Below are 23119 nucleotides of genomic sequence, written 5' to 3' on the forward strand. Positions count from 1 at the left end.
TCAAAGGAAGGCGGTCTTGAGCTCTTGGCAATAAACAAGACACATCTTAAGCAAAAAAAAAGAAAAATAAGTGCAGTCAAGAGCCATGGTAATGACTAGTAAACTGTCTTGCAGACATTGAGGCATGTGTGGATTAGACATCCACGCCAGCAACCAGACCGTTTATGGTTCAGATCCCAGTTAGGGAATGCCAAGGAATGTTGACGGTATTGGCGGTTGTTGGTTTTAATGTTCTGCGTTTCTTTCAACCTTGTGAGCAATGCACTTAACTTCCAGAAAGATGTCTTTCTTTAAATGGAAGTTGGTCTTTGAATGATTGCAGGCTTTTAGATAGACACATTGCACATTATAGGGGTTTTGAAATAAATCCATAGTAGTTGGTAATGTGTATGAATTAGTTTCACAGCAGTATTGAGCTACAAAAACAATTTCTTGTTCTGTTAATGAGCACATCCCCATTAATGGCTTCTGGAGATATAAAAGACAGCGAATCAACGTGTCTTATTAGCGTAGGCCTATTGGGAATACAGAAGCCAGTCATAGATCAGGACGTGATGCTAACCAGGGCTGTCACTTACAGTGTGCTGGTTTCCCCCTCTTATATTAGAAGGGTTTTATTTATGATTTTGTGATCTGGATTCGTGATCCAGATCATTCCGAGAACAATTTCAAGATGTGAGTTAACATTGTGCGATCTATGTTGTTTTTCTGTCTCCCTGCTCTTTTTAGAGGCTTCTATACTTTGCTGAATTACTGACATATTGACCACTTAAATCAGCATTTCTTTTTGTGATCTGAGAAGATAAATTCACCTCTGAATTATTAGTTTATTAGTGTATTTGTGGACAATTGTTTATTATTATTATTATTATTATTAATATCATCATCAGCATCATCAAGCGTAAATCTATGATAAGTCTAGCATAAATCTCTCAATTTTAAAAGGTTAGTTTAATAAACTTAATTTAGGAGATACTCTCTGAAAATAATCTTATATTTAATCTAATTTATTATTGTCAAAAGATTCCTGTTTTTTAAAAATAAGTTTTGCTTCTGAAGTAAATGTATTTTCTTTTCAAGATTCTTATAATATTTTTTTATCTGAAAATTCACTTTGAAATCAAGACAAAAATACTGAAGTTAATTGTGCACGTTTTACCCATATCTTTTCGAGACTGGTGTAGTTTTTCAGTCATTTTGTTGTCCCTTGCTAATTGTCCATCATATTTTACATTACAGTGGGCTAGCTGCAGACTGGTGGTATGCTAGTGACAGCCATCTTTGCTTCCACTCAAATCTAGTAGAGGATATACACGCTTTCCCATCATCCCTAGAAGTAGCTGACGCTATTTTGATACGCTGACATTTAGAAGTGAAAGCTCTGACTGTAGAGGCGCTCACCTCTCCTGTTGTCTGTGTCCTCATTTGTGTGAAAAGCAGACAGATTGTGTGAGTCTGCCACGTTCAGTTTACCCACGGCGTCATATTGCCCCCTATCTAACATATTTGCTCTCCTATGCGAGCCCTCCGGGCTTATCTTCCATTCATACAGATATCTTTTACCCTCCTGAGTTTTTTGGAGGCTGCTGCAGTTATAGACTCCCTTTTCAATGGGCGCTGATCTGAAGGCCTCTGCCTGTGGAGGAGCTTGATTTAATATTCGCTTATTAATGGAAGTGTCATAGAGGGCTGTGCGTAGGAGAAAAATGAGCGTGGCACAGCAAGGGGCCTCAAAGTTTCTGAGAACGTTCATTTAATTTAATTCATGCATTTGTTTTTATTTTCCTTAATTCGCCTCTCAACAGCAGTGAAATGGAGGGGGCATCTGCAAATGACAGCAGCCATGGCTCAAGTGGTCTGATATAATTATAGTCTAATTGTAATTCTCCCCCAAAACCCCCTCCAGCCCATCTTTGCTCCTTTCTCACATTTGTCAGTTTTTCTGCTCCATGAATCTGCTTTTAGGTTCAGAGGTTCCAACTTTGCGGCCAGAGTCACCACATCACATTGTGTTATTTCGTATTATTCATATGCTATATATATATACGAATCATTTTATTTAAGCCTTCATTTGTTCAGTTTGTTTTTATTTATTTCCAGTTAGTAATTTTAGTGCTTTATCTTAAACTTATTTTAGTTAGTTAAAGTCATCTAATATTTTATCTTTATTTTACTTCATCTTGATTTCAATTTTTTTTTTAAATTCAGTAGTTGTTTTATTAATGATAATAACCCTGCTGCCAGTTGAAGAATCTTACCCACCATAAATATGTCTTACCAACCATGAAACCATTTAGCTTTTTTGTAAAAAAAAAAAAATATAGGCACATCACAGCATTTTGAATCGCCCTTGTCACTTAAATCAGCCAGGGTCAGCAAGGGATCATTCTTACAATTCAACTTAAACTATGTTTTTATGTTGCATTTCCTAAAAAAGTTACTCAGCAACATTTCATTTACTCACCAAAGCCAGCATTTTGCGCTTGGCGAGTGTTTAATTTTGGCTCTCAGGCTTCATCTTCAACGGTTTCTGCTTTCAGACCCAAATGTAGTTTTAGCGAAAGTGGAGCCGCACTCGCAGTGGAGAGGAAACTCCATGATTCAGTCTTCAACGCATTTTACCCAAGACACCCTCAGCAATTTCCTGGTTTCCAGGCTGCTGCTAGGCCTGATAGCCCCCTGACGCTAACTGCCAGATAATCACCGCCGTATATATTTAAAAAAAAAAACGAGGAGAGAGACCACTTTCTCAATGACAGGTGTTGATTAGATAGGGGGTGTTGTGGCAAAATCCCCTGTGCAATTTTCAGAAAGGGACTGGAGAACCGGCAGTCAAATTTGAAGGAGGATGGGCGTAGAGCACTTGATATGAGATTGGGGGAAAGGGAGTCTATGGGAGCACAGAGAGGGGTGAAGTTATGATAATGAAGGGAACCTGCGAGGAAGCGATTCATTCTCACTCACACTTTTAAACATCACAGATGTCCTCAGAGGGGAAAAAATCAGATAGATCTCCATCACACAGCAGTCCAGCTCTCTATGCTTGCCTAAAATCTACTTGAGTAGCATGCATGCCATGTGAATGCGGGCGAGATGCATCCGACACACATAAGCGCTCTTTCATCTGCATGAATGATGAGATGTATTGCTGCAGTAGTCACTAGCTCGAAGTAGAGCTGACTAGTTTGCTTTGTGCAATGTGTGTGTATGTCTATGTTCATTTCATACCTTTTGGAGGAGAACACATTAGGCCACCATTCCTAAAACACCTCAGGCTGTATAGACATGCACACACAAGGCTTCCTTTCAAATTATGACATTTTGTGCTTATAGTGCATGCTTTTGCTAAGCTTGTTAGTCAAACTACACACCAGCAGTCCTGACTAGCAACCCTGCTCACATCACTGTTGGCACGGCCACTTCTCCGGCAGGCACCAACCCGCCCCGGCCTGGAGCCTTTCCTGGAGCCAGCAGCCCCGGGCCAGTGGCTGACCTGTACGGCCCCACCAGCCAGGACTCCGGCGTGGGCAACTACATTAGCGCTGCTAGTCCCCAGCCCGGCTCCGGCTTCGGACACAGCATTGCTGTAAGTACCCTGTTCACCACCATCACTGTTTCTCTGTTCTCTCCCACCTAATGCATTCACCACCCTGCCGGAATTAGTGCTTTTAGAACCCAGCAGCTGCTACCGTAGTTTTTAGAGTGAATTTTCTTGGCTGTAGTTTAAGAAAAAAAAAAAGACCAGATCGAAAGTTCATTTGGAGAGCGAACAACTGGCTCAGCAGGTTGTTACAATTACTACCAGAAGAATGAAGTGTACATTGACATATAAACTATCTGTATATGTTTGAACATCAAGAGGGAATTCACTAAAAACAAATTGCTGCGTTGTATCGTACAGTGTTGGGGGTAACGCATTATAAGTAACTAAAGTTACATAATCAGAATACTTTTTTCAAGTAACTAGTAGAGCATTACTTTACAAAATATCTGAGTTACTTTTTCAAATAAGTAACGCAAGTTACTTTGTTTTTCCATTTATTGACTGACAGCTCTCGCGTTGTGTGTAAACATGACGGTTATTGTAATTCTAGACTAAATGTGAGCATGCATTTACTCATCTCACTTGAACAGAAAAATATTCAGTATTCCTCAAAATGAATAAAATCAGTGAAATGTAAAATCAAAATACTACGCAAACCTCCAGTAATTAAAGGTGTTAAATAAAACAAATATTTTTATGTATTTAATCTGAATTTATTGATCAATGTACTTGCTGCTGACCTTTGACGATTCAACCATAAGCAAAAATGACTAGATGTTTTGCTGTTTTTATTGGTGAAGTAAGTGTTAAACTTTCTTCTCCCGCATCCTATTCTTCTGCAATCCAGAATGGCAGCAGCTGAAAGGTTTTTTTGAGCTGCGCCATCTACTGTACACGCGTCATTTTGCATTTCCTTCAGCCTTATTATTTCAATTTTGGTTTCAAATGGTCTTTACATTTGCCCAAAAATAGAACTTTTTTGTTATAAAACAAGCCCAGTCCAAGTGAGAAAAAGTAAACACAATTAGCTACTTTTTAAGGGAGTATCGCAATATTGTAATGCGTTACTTTTCAAAGTAACTGTCCCCAACACTTTAGCGTATTTATATTAATATTATAGCGGATTTGCACTAGCTGCCCTAATTGAGTAACAGTGCAAATATGCCCACAAAATATGTATTGAGCACAATATCGCCAGCTTGCAGTCCCAAATGCAGACTTTAACAATCTGATATACCTATCTTGATCCAGGCACCTAAATTGGCTCTTTAAAGGGTTAGTTCACCCAAAAATGAAAATAAGGTTATTTATTACTCACCCTTATGCCGTTCCACACCTGTAAGACCGTTCATCTTCGGAACACAAATGAAGATATTTGTGTTGATATCCGAAGGCTCAGTGAGGCCTCCATAGGCAGCAATGACATTTATGCTCTCAAGATCCATTAATGTACTAAACACATTTAAATCAGTTCATGTGAGTACAGTGATTCAATATTAATATTATAAAGTGACGAGAATATTTTTGGTGCGCCAAAAAAACTAAATAACGACTTATATAGTGATAAACGATTTCAAAACGCTGCTTCATGAAGCTTCGGTGCGCATCGAATCAGCGAGTCGAATCATGATTCGGATCGTGTGTCAAACTGCTGAAATCACGTGACTTTGGCGCTCCGAACCACCGAATTGACTCGCTGATTCAATACGCTCCAAAGCTTCATGCAGCAATGTTTTGAAATCGGTTATCACTATATAAGTCGTTATTTATGTTTTTTTGTCGCTTTATAATATTAATATTGAACCACTGTACTCGCATTAACTAATTTAAAAATGTTTTTAGTACATTAATGGATCTTGAGAGCATAAATGTTATAGCCGCCTATGGAGGCCTCACTGAGCCTTCAGATTTCAACAAAAATATCTTCATTTGTGTTCCGAAGATGAACGGAGGAACGGCATGAGGGTGAGTAATTAATAACATTATTTTCATTTTGGGTGAACTAACCCTTTAACATGTAGCAACCACACATTACAGTTATGTTCTCCATAATTATAAAAAATGCATACAAAATAAAATTTTGTTTATTTCAAGTCCTGCAGTAATTAATTTAGAAAGGAGGCATGTTCGTACAGAATTTTTTTTGCACTGAAATACCTTACACAAAAGTGGTGCAACTTTTTAATGAGTTCCCTCCATAATGTTAGCTAGCTAATAAATTAATTAGCTAATAAAGTTTTAAAATATAATTTGTCCTGAAGGAATAAATATTTCTAACACAACTAATAGGACTAAAAGAATGTGTGATATGCGAGTATGTGAAATCAAAAGAAGCAAACGCATGAAGTTATGTGGGAAAAAAGTGATAAATAAATCATCTCAGATGTAATAGGTTGCAGTGGGTGCAAAGGTGTGATAGATGTGCATGTTTTACCGATACTAATTATCAGGAACAAGGCTATAAAAACTTCTCTCTTTTGAAAGCTGAAAAATGCGATATCACTGTCTCATTAGTGCAAAGCAGGTGCCCTGGCGAATGGCTAAAGTTAGATAGCGTTGGTTTTAGCATTGCTAACATTTCTGCATTCCCACCAGCATTCCTCTCTCTCTGTCAACTTCAGGATAACAAACTGTGAACTTGTACCGGCTGTCAGCAGCAGTGTGATGTGTCAGTGTGCTTTTGTTCATGTGCCAGCCCGGAGGACAGAAATCTCACAATTAGTTCTTCTCTCATTTTCAACCCGGTATTTTGTTTCCCCGCACACAATGGCTTTTTTATTTTTCCAGCAGATGATGGGCATACCAGAGGCAGCCTTTGAAAGGTCCCCCACACAAAGTGCATATGTAAATCAATAAGGCGATAATAAACTCTTGTGAGAAACCCTGTCATAAGAATATGTTGTCTTGCCCTTTGAAGCCATAGGCATTCATTATTCCTTCCGTGCATTAGTTTTTAACCTTTAACGGAGCAGAGAGATGGAGCAGGATTTGGGCGGAAGAGAAAAGGAGCAGGAGCCGACTCGAAGGGGGGTTGATGAGGGAGGCCGCGCTAAATCACAGGCTGCCGAGGGAATTACCGGCTCCAGCCGTTTTTTTGAACAGCCGTCCAGATCTGCTGGGGAAAAAAAATGAATAAGAGCCTTTGTATGTGAGGACACTGTTTATTGCCTATCTGCACACACCTCTGATTCATTCTGCTTTCAGTGCCCCTCAAATCTCTTGTTTGGGAGGAAAAGCAAATAACTTTTTTCTCTCTCTTCTGCCCTTAAGTATGGTTCGCAAAACAGACCGGGCACTCATTAAATCTAAACGGGATTTTCAGAATAACAATGTCACCTTGCGCCTGACTTTCAGATGGAGTTTTTCTAACCTAAATAGAGTCAAATTTAGGTTGGCCTCAAACCCTCAGAACATCTCGTCGCTTGTGATTGACAGCGTTCTTTTATTTATTTTTTCGCTGCCTGACATCCTCACAAACCGAAAATCGTTTTTTTTTTTTTTTACAAAAGATGTATACATCTCGCCAATGTTCATGTTCCCCAGTGTTTGAACTGGAGCCTGACACTGGTGAAGTTCACAGTTTTGCTGCTCAGATTGAGGCTTATATGTGATTTCTGACAGCGTTATGTTTTCTGCATGAATTGTGATTTCAGATGAATTTATTAATGTTGTTATTGTTGGCATGAATGTAAATGATTGTATGTAATTACTTGATCTTTAAAAAAAAAAATCAAATATGATCTTACTTTCCATTCTCTCTTGTTCTTTGAAATGTATTTCTTTCCATTTTGCTTCATTGTTTGGCACTAAAAGATTTAAAAGGGGAGAGCAGGAATAAATGTAATATTTTTTTGTTTTTTTAACCTAAATGAACCTGGAGTATCTTCAATACCAGCCTCTATTACATGTAGATCTTAATTTGGACATTAAACAATTTGCTGCATAATTTGATATATCATGAAAAATTAATTATGTGAATAATTATAGTTTATGTAATTGTTGATTTTTATTTTATTTTTATATTACTAAAAATATCAGGCCTAACTTTTAAAGGAGAGAATTGTTTAAAAGGATGTATTATTTGATTTATTGTATGTAAAATTACGACGATAAATGACAACTTTTTACAACAACCTTCTTGCTGAAGTTGATTCCGCACTGCTGTAGCTTGGGAAAACAGTCAGTATTTATTGCAACGTTTTAAACATGCAGTCTTTAATAGTCAAGATGAATGTCACATGACTAAAACGTTGCAATATTACTGATTCCCATTGCAAGCTACGGTAGTGGGCAGGCTTTTTTCTTTTTAAATACGGTTTGATGCACCCACCACCACTCAGGTGTTAAACTATCTTTGTGGATTATGGACACGGTGAGTGCATTGTGCATCAAGTTATGACCAATTACATTTACTATGTGTTACAGTTATTCCTGCTCTCTCCTGATGTTCACCTAGATCAGACTGAGGAAATGATGTGGACTGATCTTTAAGGTTGATAGATAACATTCATTCATGCTAGCAACACATGCAATTATTGAAATGACTTGCGAGTGATCACTTCACTCAGAATGCATACTGACACCATTACTAACTGTACACTTTTAGGGTCCTTTGATTGCGACAGCTTTTACAAATGGATACCATTGAAACCTAACAGGTGGTTGGTTGCCATCTCATTTGAGGTAGATATCCCGTGTCATTTATGAAATATACTTTTCTCTTAAATTTGTGCCTTCATAATTATGCATCTATTCACCATACTATCTTCCTGTTCCATCTGCCTATTCATTTTGATTCCCTCTCCTTTTGATCTCGGATGAGTTTACGTTGAATCCGTGTAGTGCTCTTTTATTTTTTTTCATCAACACCTTGAGGCTTTTACAGGGCTTTCACGTCCCAGACAAGGGAATTTAAACTTCATATGCAACAATTTGGATTTCAGAAGTCTCAAAACTCATTGAACATCTACGTTATTAAATCCTCATTTTGAAGCCCTTTAAAAGCCTTTAAAAGTGTGTCTCGCTTCGCAAACATCGCAAGCGTGGAGGCTACACATTTTCCCCATTACTTTTTGTCACCAGTTCCTCCTTTATCCTCCGCCTGCCTGTCTGTCATTCGACTGTTCTTTCATGCACGATGTCTGCGAGCGGGTCTACTCAAAACTGCGCAGTTGCTTTCTTTCACTGCCAGAGTTCTCTTGCGACAGTCGTGGCGCTGCACACCGTCTCATATCCTCTATGAAGTGCTGTATTTGGATATTATGCCCAGGTGTTGCGGCTTTGATTAGTGTGCACCTGGAAGCGAGACCTCTTTGCTGAGAATCTGTTGACTTAGGTGCCATCTGATGTAATTTATCAGGTTTTTCGGATAAGGCGCTGTTTCCGTAATCACTTCACTTGTATAGCGAGGTCTTAAGGACTTAAAGGTGATTTTGAGTATATGCTGAGATGCCAGATACGGCTCAATCGAAGATGACTCGCTTATTTAAATGCGCTGTTTGTGGATAAGTGGATGCACATTTATTTGGTCAAAATCCCTCCCCTATACTTAGTTAATATTTGCACCCAGACTTTTTTTTTTTTCTCCTACGGTGAGGCATCTGTGGCTCCGTAGCATTTACCTGTGACCTGTCGTCTGGATAAGAGGCCTGCGGACTGCGGTTTGTTGCCCATAATCTTCCTAAAGAGCTTCTCATTTTGTCCTCGAGGCAAAACGGATGATTGATTTAATGAGTAGGTAGAATCGCTCCATCTGTATGGATTCTCCAAACGTTTGATTGAAGTACACATCAGCAGTCAGAGAAAGCAACAGCAGCGGAGACATTTTGCAGAAGCAGGTTCTTAACTCGTCATTTCCTGGTTGGATGGACATCGGAAGAGTTTCTGCATGCTTGAAACACTAACATATGTGTTGCGTCGATGTCTGAACCCCATGTAGATAAGATGTGTTTGCATAAAAGTGCTGATGTGTTCTGTATCTGAGCCTAAACGACCGAAGCTTGTAATGAAAAGATGCTGACGGTGGAGTGATTCTGATAGTGAACGATATAACATCTCTACTTCAATTTAAAGCTGTCAGCAGCAAACTTTCAGCCGGACTAAATCGATACACACTTTGTTTAAACTAGATTTACTGTGTAAAATCAGAAGCTTCAGTGTATCAAACACACTGCACTTCCAAAGACAATAATGCTTTTAAAAAGTTTGACTGAAGTGAAATTGCATTTGAAATCCATGTGAATTGGACAAAATGCACTACCAGTTGAAAGTTTGGACACATCTGCTAATGTTTTAGAATAATACTAAAACAAAGACATGCAAAGAGATGCATTTTAAATCGTATTGAAGGACTTTACTTCTATGCTTGACACTTGACACACTATCTGACCCAACTCGCCCATAAAAAAAACAACATTATTAAAAAAATAAAACCAGGTTTTGAAATTCATACACAGACACTACTGTTCACACTGCTGTTCAAATGGTCGGGGCCAGTAAGATTTTTTGGTAACACTTTTAATTAGGGTTCAATTGGCGGATATTGGCTTATTATTATTACTTATAAAGCACATATTAATGCCTTATTCTGCATGACTATTCTAAATTCCTTAATCCTACCCAATACCTAAACTTAAGTGCTACAATAACTACTTTACTAACTATTAATAAGCAGTAAATTAGGAGTTTATTGAGGCAAAGGTCATAGTTAATAGTGAATGTGTTCCCCATACTAAAGTGTTACTGATTTTATTATGTTTTTAAAAAGTCTCACCAAAGCTGCATTTATTTAAAAATACAGTAAAAAATGTAATATTGTTAAAATATTATTACTTTTTATATCAACTGTTTTTCATGTTAATATAAAAAAAGTAATTCATTCCTGTGATACAAATTACTCCAATCTTCAGTGTCACATGATCCTTCAGAAATCATTCTAATATTTAATGCTTAAGAAATATTTCTTAATATCAATGTTGAAAAGGTTCTGCCGAATAGAAATCTGTTGTCACATTACTGTCACTTTTGATTAATTGAATGGGTTCTTGCTGAATAAAAGCATTAAAGGGATAGTTGACCCAAAAATGAAAATTAGCCCATGATTTACTCACCCTCAAGTCATCCTAGGTGTATATGACATTCTTCTTTCAGACGAATACAACCTTAGTTATATTAAAAATGTCCTGGCTCTTCTAAGCTCTATAAAGGCAGTGAATGGCTGTTTCTGTCTTGAAGTCCATAAAAGTGCTTCTATCCATCCTAAAAGTGCTCCACACGGCTCTGGGGGGTTAATAAAGGCCTTCTGAAGTGAAGCGATGCGTTTGTGTAAGAAAAATACGTCATAGTTCCAGCGTATGATGTAGGACGCTCCGGTGAGAATATGCTATGTCCTATATCATACGCTGGAACGACCAGTCTCTCGTGAACGTGCATACGACAGTTAGCAGAAGTTAGAGATTACCGTTTGTAAAGTTTTAAATATGGATATTTTTCACTTCAGAAGGCCTTTATTAACACCCCGGAGCCCTTTTATTATGGCACTTTTATGGACTTCAAAACAGAAACAGCCATTCACTGCCATTATAAAGCTTGGAAGAGCCAGGACATTTTTTAATAAAACTCAAGATTTTGTCATATACACCTATGATGACTTGAGGGTGAGTAAATCATGGGCTAATTTAAATTTTGGGGTGAACTATCCCTTAAAAAGTAATCTTATTGACCCCACATTTTTTTGAACAGTGGTGTATTTATCTACAGATGTGTCATTTTAGCACAAGCCTTTACAATGAGAAACATACACGCCACAGTCAAACGTGTCCAAACTTGCGCAGGTGTGACAAGTTTCACGGAGTTAAATTCACAGACATAAAATGATGGTCAGCAGTAAGGCTCAGATGCAGCACATTTTACACACTTAAAGTACGTGTGAAATCTCAGACACTTCTATGTTTGCTTCAGCAGAGTTTATCAGGAGGCCCGGGGAAGACTGGCCGGAGTTTCTAATTGGTTCTGTGTACAGGTAAAGGCCATTAAACTTCAAGCACTACAGCGCTCAACGGGAATCTAAAGCTGAGATGGCGCCACACGAAGAACAAACCGAAACGTCAGAATCATCTCGGCAAGAAGAAAAAAAGAAAAAAAAACAACTAAACAATCTGCTGTACTATACTGAAAACCTGGCTTTTGAATATTTTATCCTAGTGTAGCCCTGACCTTGAATTAGGATTTTACTTTTCCTTCATTGTTTTTCCTTTTAGTCATCTTTAATTGTGTACACGTTGAATCAACCAACGTTTATTTGCGTTTCTAGATATTCTTCATTTGTTCTTGAATGCTCTCTGATGAGAGCGACTATGTAAACATAAACTAATGTCTTTTTTTTGTTTGTTTTTTGAGGTAGTAATATTCCAATAGCAGTTTCATTTCACAGTCCTCGTCGATCACGTTTTCAGGTTTCATTTCATTCAAGCAAGAAAACGGATTGAAATGACTCAGACATTTTTAATTCAAGCCTAAAACCGCAATGAGTGGGTAACTCAAAAAAAAAATCTTAGTAGCTCTGTTCTATGTTTATTGTGATGTCTTGTTAACCATGATTACCTATTTTGGGCAATAAGAGGACTACAATATTTTCACAGTCCTTTTTTATAAATGTCATTTTTGTTGTCGATGAAGAAAAAAAAAAAACGAAAAAGAAAAAGCTTTCCTTTTAATACTTTGTGAAATGAGATTTAAAAAGAAAATAATTCTGAAACTGTAAATATTATTCTGTTCACTGCATCAAACCGTTTCTGAGAGAGAACCATATTTTTGTGATGGTGTCATAGAGGTTGTATCGTGCGCAAAGCTGCGCAATATGTCAGTGCAAAAATATCTCCGAGGCTCAATGCAGTAACCAAGGTCCATCTGTAGCACAAAGGCCGTGATTTACCCCAGTGCGGACGAAACTCAATCGAACACTGTTAGCTCGCTTTGTATATACCGTCGGCTTTACAACTGTGCGGGTTGTCATACCAGCATACGGATTAGATAGTACGTTAAGATGTGCACAGCTTACAAAGAGAATATACTTCTTCGCAAGGTATACCGAAATCACCACAAAATCCAAAGCACACATGAGTTATGATTTCAAACCATGTCGAGACATTTCATGTTAACGTTTCATTTCGTGTTCTAGTACGGGCTTCTTTTTCCCGCCGAGTGTCCGCGTGGAGACGATTCGAATAGCGACGGCAATATTTCAAAAGGTTTTGAAATTGCTCTACGATTAGGAAAAACAAGTCTTTTATACCATTACCTCAGTCCTGTGAGAATTACTTTAAAGGAGATTACAAATTAATTTATTTTAGCCTGAGACAGATATTAAAAAAAAAAGAAGAAAAAAGATATTAAAGTGTTGTTTTGAAATTAAGTAAATCATTGCACTGTGAGAGAGAATTTATCATTTTCTATTTGCACATGTCAACTGACAGTCTCTAACATGGGTCATGTGAAGGACCGCCGTGGAAGCCGTTTGTTTCTTTCTTTTTTTCCTTCCACGCAGGATAACACTCACAAATCTCGAGTCTTGGCTTGCATTGATTTGAAGACAGACTGTACTTTTAAATGATCTCTTTCCAGGGATTTTATTCTAGAATATCAGAGATGACAGATGAGTTTATTGGTAGCAATAGTTCATTTCCTCAGAAACACTGAAACTGATTGAAACCAGTAGCTGCTACACACATTTGTTGTACACGTGGGGACTGGATTTGATGAGACACAAATGGCATTTAGAAATATGAATGATATTTACAAATATGAATTGACTGATGTATGCTGTTTTGTTTTGTTTTTCCGATCTTGTTGAAAATGTTTTATTTTTCTTTATTTATTTTGGGGGTTTGGTTTTTCCTTTTTGTTTAGTTGAGTTTTTTTGTTTGTTCATTTCACTAAACTAACAGGTGAGGCAGAATGCTGGATTCTTTCTCGAGAAAGAGACGTGATAAAGTCATATGATTTTAAAAAGACAAGGAGAACTTTGTGCTAACTGTTTGAGCTGTTTCAAAAAAAGACAAACGTACAACAAACAAAAAAAAAAAGAAAGAAAATGATCCCGAACATGTTTTCAATTTAAATAGGGATGGATTTTTATCAATATTTTTGTGGATGTTAATGATTATACTAAATATAACAATGACAATAATACAGATATTATGTACTGTATTTATCAATTGTTTCTCCTCATTCCCTGTCACCTCATTCAGTAATCTTATGTTGCTCATGGTATTTTAGTAGTGTGTAAAAAAAACAAAAAAAAAAACAAGAAAAAAAAACAGGAATATGACTTTACCTTGTAAAAGAGTGCTGTCTTGATGCCAGTGTAGTGGTCTATACACTTCTCGGTTGGTATTTTTCACATTTCCCCTTCCCTCTCACTCTCCTTTTGTCGTTTTTTCCCCTTTCTCTATATCTCACACTCTCTTTAGTGAGTAGTCGTAGGTGTTATGTACTTAATGTTAAGATGTAGAGGTATTCATTAGCAATTGTAGGACCAGTAAGGATAGAACTTTCTCTTTATAATCATTTAAAGACAAAAGACAAAAAATGCTGAGCGTTATTTTCATAGTAATTTTTCTTTCTTCTTTCTCTTTTGTTCTCCTTTTTTTTGTTCCACTGTTTTGCTGGTCTCACATGGTTTCAACTAACCAAAGCTCTCACTGATGAAATCTAGGAGAAAGAAATTGCTGTACGACAGAATTGTAATCGAGGCATTAATTGGATCCCCACCCTTGAATGTTTTAAAAGGGGTGTGCCATACTACCTTAAATGCTAACGCTAGATATGCAACACCATTTTACGTTCGTTCTTTTTTAAGAGGGATGCAAGCTATTATTACGTGAATGAAAAATTCATATTTTTTTAGTAAGTTTTGACTAAGTAACGATGGTGATATAGCCTAATCATTATAGATAAATGGATAAAACTGTAATAGGTTTTGATATTTATACTCTTCGAAAATATCCCTATGGCGCTACTTTTTTTTCCCAAATACTTTAGTTTTGCATTGCCAGCTTTTCATTTCAACTCAACATCTGACATTGCCTGTTCGGATGTCGCACCAATTAGCTTGACTTGAGTGTGAATCCAGTGTCGCACTGAATCTGTATTCCTGAATCACATCTCTTCTCAGGGATATCAAACATGAGCCAATGTACCACCTTCGCAAGGGACTTTTTTGTAATACTAGCGGGTCATGATCAGTATAGCACAACTTTTAATGAAAGGCGTCTAATGGAAGTTATTCAGTGCGTTTGAGCGAAATTAAAAGGTGCTGTCGGGATGAATCATGCACAGCATTTTCTTACTGAAGACGTTTTTAAAACGGTAACATAAGTCATTCCTAGTCGGATGTCTCTTAAAAATGGTGTATCCAGCATCCATTTAGATCTTGGTACTCATAGATTTAGAAGATCCTTGATTAAACAGCTGAAGGCAAATGTTCAACAGCAGATGAAGCACATTTCCCTTCTGCTGTCAAATAAGAGTGTGACTTGTGTGATTAAAATGAAGGCTGGCAATCTTTTTAAACAGTCGGTTCGCTTTTTCCCCTTATTTTGATCTCGTAGCTTGGACTTTAAGGTAGCATGGCTCTGTTGCCACCATTTTGTTTTCCATGGACAGCAGTTTACAGCGGATGAATGTTACACATCTTGCTAGACTAGTTAAATCATTGGAAAATTGTTGGTTTAAAAAAAAGAAAACGAAAAAAGAAAATGACCTGGAAGGTGTCGAGTGATTTTGGGAGTGAACTACCGTATCCATTTAAACTTGAATTTTGCGGCAAGTGCTAGGCAATGGCCAAAACGATCTTCCCACTAATAAAGCAGCGAAACGTCCTACACTGTAATGTCTAATGTACAGTATACTTGTATACAAATACAAGATATATATGTATAGTGTATATATCTCTTTGTTCAATTGTCGAATCATCATCATCATTATCATCGTAGGTGAACTGACGCTAGTCCACACTGTTTGTTTCACTGGCCGTGTGTGTGTGTCGTGTAAGAGCTGCAGCAGATGTACCAGGAGGCGCATTAGTAGTTTAGCTGCAGAATGTGTCGCGTAAACCTGAAGAGGACGTGTAGCTCAATGGGGGGACGGTACGGTCATTAGGTGGAGGGTTGGTTTTATTTTTGCCACGTCCTCTGGGAACTCGGTCTCCCATTTTCTCCTGAGGCTTATGCCTCGCTGATTGCCTTGCCCATTCCTAACACTTGCCCATTTTTTAATGTTAACGGACTTTTTACCGCGAGAACTGACTGAACGGACTGACGTCTGAAAGCATCTTTCAGGTCTTCTTGTATGGCTTGCTCAAGCCCTGTTGTAAAATAAACTAAAGTGGATGGGGGTCTCTCACATCTCAGATGTGGAAAGTATAATTTTATATTTGTATTTTCAAATAATAATGATAATAATAATAAAAAATGTTTGTGAAAGGTTTCCATCCTCTACTGTGGTCCAGAAATCAATGTGTTTGTCTGGAAAAGATACAAAAAAAAATACAAATAAAATAAATAAAAGAGTTTTGAACCATTTCACTCATGGTTTTTATTTTCAACTTTTTTCCAAGCAATTGATTTGTGATTCAAAGGAAATGAATATACCTGCAAAAGATTGTATGCCAGAACATGCACAACGATTAAAATGCACAAAGTTGAATACGGAGCCCAAAAGCTCTTGTGTAAGTTTGTTTTCATTCTCACATTTGTGACTTGTGATAGGCTCGCACAGAAGATAAGAAATGCAATAATCGCAATTCTGTTCTGAAAGGGTCACAAACAAAAACAATACAGTTCAACTAAATAATAGTGCATAGATAGAACGGCAGCATAAATCAGCTTAGAAAGGGACAAGTGTCTTTTGTTAATGATTTCAAAGTCTGTGCCCAATCAAACTCTATTGTATTTTTTGGCACAAATTCATCTTTCCCTTGGTAGAAACGGTTAGATTAGACAGATGCCAACATAGACAGGGGGCTTGACACGCGCTCATCCTTCATAACTATGAACAAAACTATGCAAGATAATACAACTCAAACATTAAATACATGTTCACTTGCCAAGAGGATAAACAACATATTGTTATGTGCTGTGAATTAATGGCTGCGAAGAGCACAAAACCAAATCCAGTTGACATTTAGAAAGCAAACAGTCCAACTACAATGACTATAAATCACACTTCTGCTGCTGTTTATGAATTTACCTAATTCTGCCCCTTTTTATGTTAGTAATGTTGCATATTGTTGGGCCTGCACACTTCATGGGAATAATAAATGTCCAATGTAAAATCTACTTTATAACCCATAATGTTTTTTTTATTAAATAAATTGATTGTCATGGTGATCTTTAGAAGATATTTTGAAATTAATAATGAGATGTAAAAATGGCTTTAATCACCAGAAAAAAAGGTGACATTCTTTTTTTTGTCATTTATGTAACACCATTGGTCAACATTTGGTATAATGTGTTTAAATAAAACAAGAGGTCACAATTCAAGGCCAAAAAATGTGCTTTGCCACTGAAATTATAGTGCTAAATGTTTTGGTTGTCAAGTTGGTTTCGGCTGTAACAATATCTACATCTCGATTTGGACTGTTTTCCTCTTGCATTCCTAATTAGAACTGTTTTAGAGAGGAAACAAATATAAGAATGTTGGGGAGGGTGCGGGGTGAACATGATTTCAGAAACAAAACCCTTTCAAATATTTTTTCCCAAGACATACTGTACACAGAATCCAATCAGACAGTCCTATTGTTGTGTGGTACGTTTGTGTCTTCCCAGAGCCTAATCAAGAGGTGTTTCAACCGGGATGAAAAATGCAATGTGTGCAGGCTGGCAGAAATTAATGTCATTTTTAATTTGAGTCGCTGTCCCATTCTCAAATGTGAAATTGCCTTGCTGAATGTAAGGTGTGACAGCTATTATAAATGTGTGGAAATCCATCTTCCACCCTGCCTCCTCTCCTCTCTCTCTCTCGCTTTCTAAGTCCTGGATGAGCAAGCTCTCTTCATACAGTCACTATCACTGTAGCTGTCCACCCACACACTTCACTGGAGCCCTTGGATAGTGTCATGACTCATTGTGTTCACTGTTTGCCAGGAGAGAAATACTGAGAGAAATCTCAGCTTCCCTCTTATCAGGAGACCACTTAGACAGGAGAGCTGCAGCACTGCATCCTAACCTGTTCGATCGCAGAAAAAACGTGATTCTGTCAAACGGGTCCTCTGAAAGCGCGCGTGTATCCCATAGTATGGAAGGGGGAATCTCTTTGTGTCGTATATGTACTTGCGAGCAGGGGTTTGCCACTTGTAGTAGTAGTAGTACGGAAAAGAATCCGTCCATTACCCTTGTATATAAAGTGCAAGTCCCAGTGATGGTGTGAATTAATGTTATACGCCCACCCGATATACTCAAGTCGGTCCCTTCCAAAAACAGTCTGTGTGTACATCGCCATGTCAAAATGGAGTTAATTGTACCTGGAGACCTTTGTGTCATGATGCCTAGCAACAAAGCACTGGCGTAGGTATCAGCTGACTTAAGTACACCAATTAAATCGTTTGAAAAATGACTGCAGGTGTCGGGAGCGATCTCCAGAGAACTCATTTGGAGAGTTCTGGGTTCTCTGGTGTATATTTAAGACAGAGCTGCCCTACCTTTAAGGTCTGCCGGTGTGTTTGTACGGGCTGAAAAATATCACAGGCTCCCCTCTGCTCACTCCCAAAGCCTCCCGGAGAAGCGTTTTAGTAACTAACTTTGCTTTTCACAAGGCTTTTATATACACGAGAAAGAAATATGGGTATTTATCTGCACTACTCCCACTTTTATGTTGTTGATGGTGTTTTTTACCCAGCAAATACTTGATTCTGATTGGTTGGACACGGCAGTCGAATATTAGTTCTGTTTGTGCCTGTCCTCAAATTTCATTGGCTAAAAAGCGTTCTAAGAGCTCTGATTAAAGGTGCGTTCACGCAGTGTCTTACCATTATGAGATTTCAACTTGTAAAAAGTCTTCGCGTCCTTGTTGAACTTGTAATTACAATTTGTAAACTGGGAATTTTCGGAGGGCTCCGACTTGTACCACTTGGCCGCTGCAGATTCATTTAGGCATTGATAGTGGTGAACAGCTCTGAGCAGAATGTTACGTGTTTTGATATTTCGATAATTACGGCATGGCGTGAACGCAGCAATAGTCCAACATATCACTGTTCACTGTATAAAGGCCTGTTCACAGCAAAGACAATAACTAACGTTTTAAAAGTAGTTTTAATTCTATGAAAATAGGAAGTCCAGAACTAATACAATTATGACACTGGAACGATTTGTTGGAATCATTTTCAGAACGATTAACACTTTCAAAGCATTATCTTCAGTTTGCGTGGATGCTATAGTTATCTTTATGGCAAACTATGTATTTCTGCAAGAATTATATTGAAATATAAAATCTAAGTTAAATAATAATCCAAATGCAACTAATGTCAATTTCAGCTCAATGACGACCCAGGTGACTTATTTTTTTCTGTCATCTTTTTATAAATCGAGATTTTGTTTGGAAATATGCCTCAAGGAAGACACATTGGTGGGGAAAGAAGAGTGGCAGAGAGAGGGAGGTCTAGGATCCTCACCCATCCATCCATCTATTCCATACATTTTTCAAAGCGTGGGTCACTCAAGGGGAGGCTGGAGCCTTTCTGAGCGTCTCGGGTTGTAGGCAGGAAAACACCCTGGACAGATGGCCAGTCCATCACAGGGATGACACGCACACACACATTCATATTTACTCACTTACAGTCTCCAATTCACCTGTCCTGTATGTCTTTGGATTGTGGGGGGAAACCCAGAGGGAACCAACGTCAACATGGAGAGAACAGACAAACTCCACACAGAAAGGCCTCCTGGCACAGCTGGGACTCAATACTGCACATATGTCATTATAATAGATATATTGTTGCTGTTGTTGTAGTAATTATTATTGCTTCAGGAATTAGTTTTAATCGCAAGTAAATTACTATTTAGAGAAAAAAAAAAAAACGAATTGCTACATTTCTCATTCATTCTTGTTACATGGATCTTGTTACATTCTTGTTTATATGCTGTAATACAATAAAATGAAAAGATGTTATTCTTGACCTATAATGAAATACTTATGTGAAAAATCATTAAAATCTCAAAAATAAAAAAAAGTTCCTTATGTAATACTCCCTGTTGTTTTAGGTCAGTGTGTTATGAGTGACAATGTATGTTGTCTGAATGAGAATTGTTGTCAGTGTTATGGTGAAACAAGATTATTTTGAGACGCACTGTAAAAAAAACCCTTAAGACCGTTCATCTTCGGAACACAAATGAAGATAAATGAACTCAAACGGGCGGCAGTGGTTGCATGTAGGTTGTCTACAAACCGGAAGGTTGGTGGTTCGATCCCCGGTTCCACCTGACCAAGTGTTGAGGTGTCCATGAGCAAGACACTTAACCCCAGCTGCTCCCGCCGAGCTGGATGGCGCCTTGCATGGCTGACACCGCCGTCGGTGTGTGAATGAGTGTGTGAATGTGAGGCAAATGTAAAAGCGCTTTGGATGGCCGTAGGTCTGTTAAAAGCGCTATATAAATGCAGTCCATTTACCATTTATCATATTTGTGTTGAAATCTGAAGGCTCAGTGAGCCCTCCATAGGGAGCAATGACATTTCCTCTCTCAAGATCCATTAATGTACTAAAAACATTTAAATCAGTCCATGGGAGTACAGTGGTTCAATATTAATATTATAAAGCGACGATGATATTTTTGGTGCGCCAAAAAAACTAAATAACGACTTATATAGTGATAACTGATTTCAAAACTCTGCTTCATGAAGCTTTGGAGCGTATCGAATCAGCGAGTCGAATCATGATTCTGATCGCGTGTCAAACCGCCAAACTGCTGAAATCACGTGACTTTGGCGCTCCAAACCAAAGAATCGACTCACTGATTCGATACGCTCCAAAGCTTCATGCAGCAATGTTTTGAAATCGGTTATCACTATATAAGTCGTTATTTGGTTTTTTTTTGTCGCACCAAAAATATTCTAGTCGCTTTATAATATTAATATTGAACCACTGTACTCACATGGACTGATTTAACCCTCTGGTGCTCTTCGGTCATTTCTGACCGGAACATTTTAAAAATCACTGCTTGATTGGAATGATATGAAACTTGGTGACTTTTCTAGCATTAGGTATGTTAACACACAAAAAAATTGGGGTCATGATTCAAGCATGCTAATTGGTCGTAAAAAAAATACTCCCACTTGTGCTCTTCGGTCAAAAATGACACCATAGGAAATGAATGGGAAATCGGCAAATAAACAAAAATTCTCTGAACATTTGTGTGTACAATTTACAAATCGGCCACGATGCTGAAAAAAAGTACACAGCTGTAAAGGGGTGACACTCTAAAACATCAAGAGTGTGATATTGACACATCCACTCACACACACACGCACACTTATACACACACACACACATCTATGAAAAACAACCTATGAACCACATTTTGAATTTTAAAAAATCACAGCTTCATCAGAATGATATGAAACTTGGTGACTTTTCTAGCATTAGGTATGTAAACACACAAAAATTAAGGGCATGATTCGAAGCATGCTAAGTGGTCGTAAAAAAATACTCCCATTTGTGCTCTTCGGTCAAAAATGACCACCATAGGAAATGAATGGGAAATCTGCAAAAACAAATTCACAGAAAAAAATCTATATTTCCAACAAACAAACAAAAAATATCTAAAACTTTAATAAATAGTTTTTGAGATTTTTTAAATATATATTCAAATCCATCAAAAAAAATAATTAAATGTGTTCAAAACAGAACTAGGGAATTCTCCATAGAGACCTCTAGTGATTACACCCATGGTTGCATGATTTCTTAAATAATTCCAAAGGAGGGCGCTAATCTGCCTTCAAAAAAAAAATATTTTGAAGCCCTAGTCTCTATTTTAACCTGAAATACTTAATATAAATAATTGTTTATTATAATTTTCAATGGCAAAAATAGACCATAATTATTGCATAAATATTAAAAAATACCATCAAATCATCTCAAAATACAAAATTAAAAAGAAAAAATATTGAAGAAGAAAAATAAATTGCATTGGTTTTACTGGGGTGGAGGAAGTTTAATTTTTAGGCGTCCGGTCACTTATGACCAGGAAGACAACCAATGCATTCCCTAAACGAAGAGCACCAGAGGGTTAAATATGTGTTTAGTACATTAATGGATCTTGAGAGTGTAAATTTCATTGCTGCCTATGGAGGCCTCACTGAGCCTTCAGATTTCAACACAAATATCTTCATTTGTGTTTCGAAGATGAACGGAGGTCTTACGGGTGTGGAACGGCATGAGGGTGAGTAATAAATTACATTATTTTAATTTTGGGGATAACTAACCCTTATACATTAAAGGGATAGTTCACCCAAAAAAGAAAAGTAGCCCATGATTTACTCACCCTCAAGTCATCCTAGGTGTATACGACATTCTTCTTTCAGAGTTATATTAAAAAAGTCCTGGCTAATCTAACCATTATAATGGCAGTGAATTGTTAGTCCATAAAAAGTGCATGTATCCATCATATAACTGCTCCACACGGCTCCGGGGGGTTAATAAAGCTCTTCTGAAGTGAAGTGGTGCGTTTGCATAAGAAAAATATCCATATTTAAAACTTTATAGACTAAAATAACTAACTTTCGGTGGAAAGCCGCATGCAATTCGACTTAAGGCAAGCGATCCCTAACCCCTGACACGGTGTATAGAAGCATCGCAAGCTTTGACGCCTCTCACGGATAGGGCTGGGCAACAAACTCAAGCCCCTCTTCTCTTATATCAAAATCCTCCGCCATTTCTCTTTAAAAATTCTCATTTTAGACTCTAATTCATTACCGGTGTTTTGTTTTGCTCTATCCTCTGTGCTCGTCAATACTTATGCGTCAAGGGTCAAGGGTTACTCTTTCGCCATAAATCGATGCGTACGGCAATCCGTTGCAAGTTAGTTATTTTAGTCTATAAACTTCACTTCAGAAGGCCACTTCACTTCAGAAGGCCTTTATTAACCCCCTGGAGCCGTGTGGAGCAGTTATATGATGGATACATGCACTTTTATAGACTTCATAAACAAGACAACAATTCACATATCACATTATAATGCTTGGATTAGCCAGGACTTTAATTGTAATGTAATGTAATTTTTTGGTGAACTAACCCTTTAAAATGACTCAAAATGAGCTGAATCTTGTATAACTATGTCATAACTTATTGATCATATAATGTGTTACAGTGTATGAAGTGTTTTGTTGGTCTGAGTGAGTTTTGGAGGTGAGTTTGGCCAAGATTCATGTTGGTAATAAATGCAGACTTCTGAAGAGTTCTGAAAAAGTGGTTTCAGTATTGACCAATGCTTGTTAGCAATTGGGAAAAAAAAACTGTAATAACTCAAACCCCTTTATCTACACCTCTACTTATGCTGTGGGTAATAATACTAACCATTAGAGTGT

General features: G+C 37.6%; 1 protein-coding gene across 27 annotated transcripts in view; it reads left to right on the forward strand.

Moving 5' to 3' along the window:
• msi2b (musashi RNA-binding protein 2b) overlaps positions 1 to 13827 on the forward strand; it is a 283664-nt gene extending 269837 nt beyond the window's left edge. For 7 of the 27 annotated variants that reach the window (XM_079823481.1, XM_079823485.1, XM_079823502.1 and 4 more), the window contains 3 exons: positions 3432 to 3586; positions 8151 to 8227; positions 11507 to 13826. In XM_079823481.1, the coding sequence (XP_079679607.1) occupies positions 3432 to 3586; positions 8151 to 8192 (197 nt within the window). In that variant the 3' untranslated portion in view covers positions 8193 to 8227; positions 11507 to 13826. Of the gene's footprint in view, positions 1 to 729; positions 2719 to 3431; positions 3587 to 8150; positions 8228 to 11506 lie in introns of those variants that run through there. The other 20 variants (XM_079823492.1, XM_079823486.1, XM_079823503.1 and 17 more) reach the window with 8 other exon arrangements.
• The last annotated feature ends 9292 nt before the right edge of the window (positions 13828 to 23119 follow it).

Source organism: Gobio gobio, assembly GCF_949357685.1.
Source record: "Gobio gobio genome assembly, chromosome: 8".
NCBI classification, from domain to species: Eukaryota; Metazoa; Chordata; class Actinopteri; order Cypriniformes; family Gobionidae; genus Gobio; species Gobio gobio.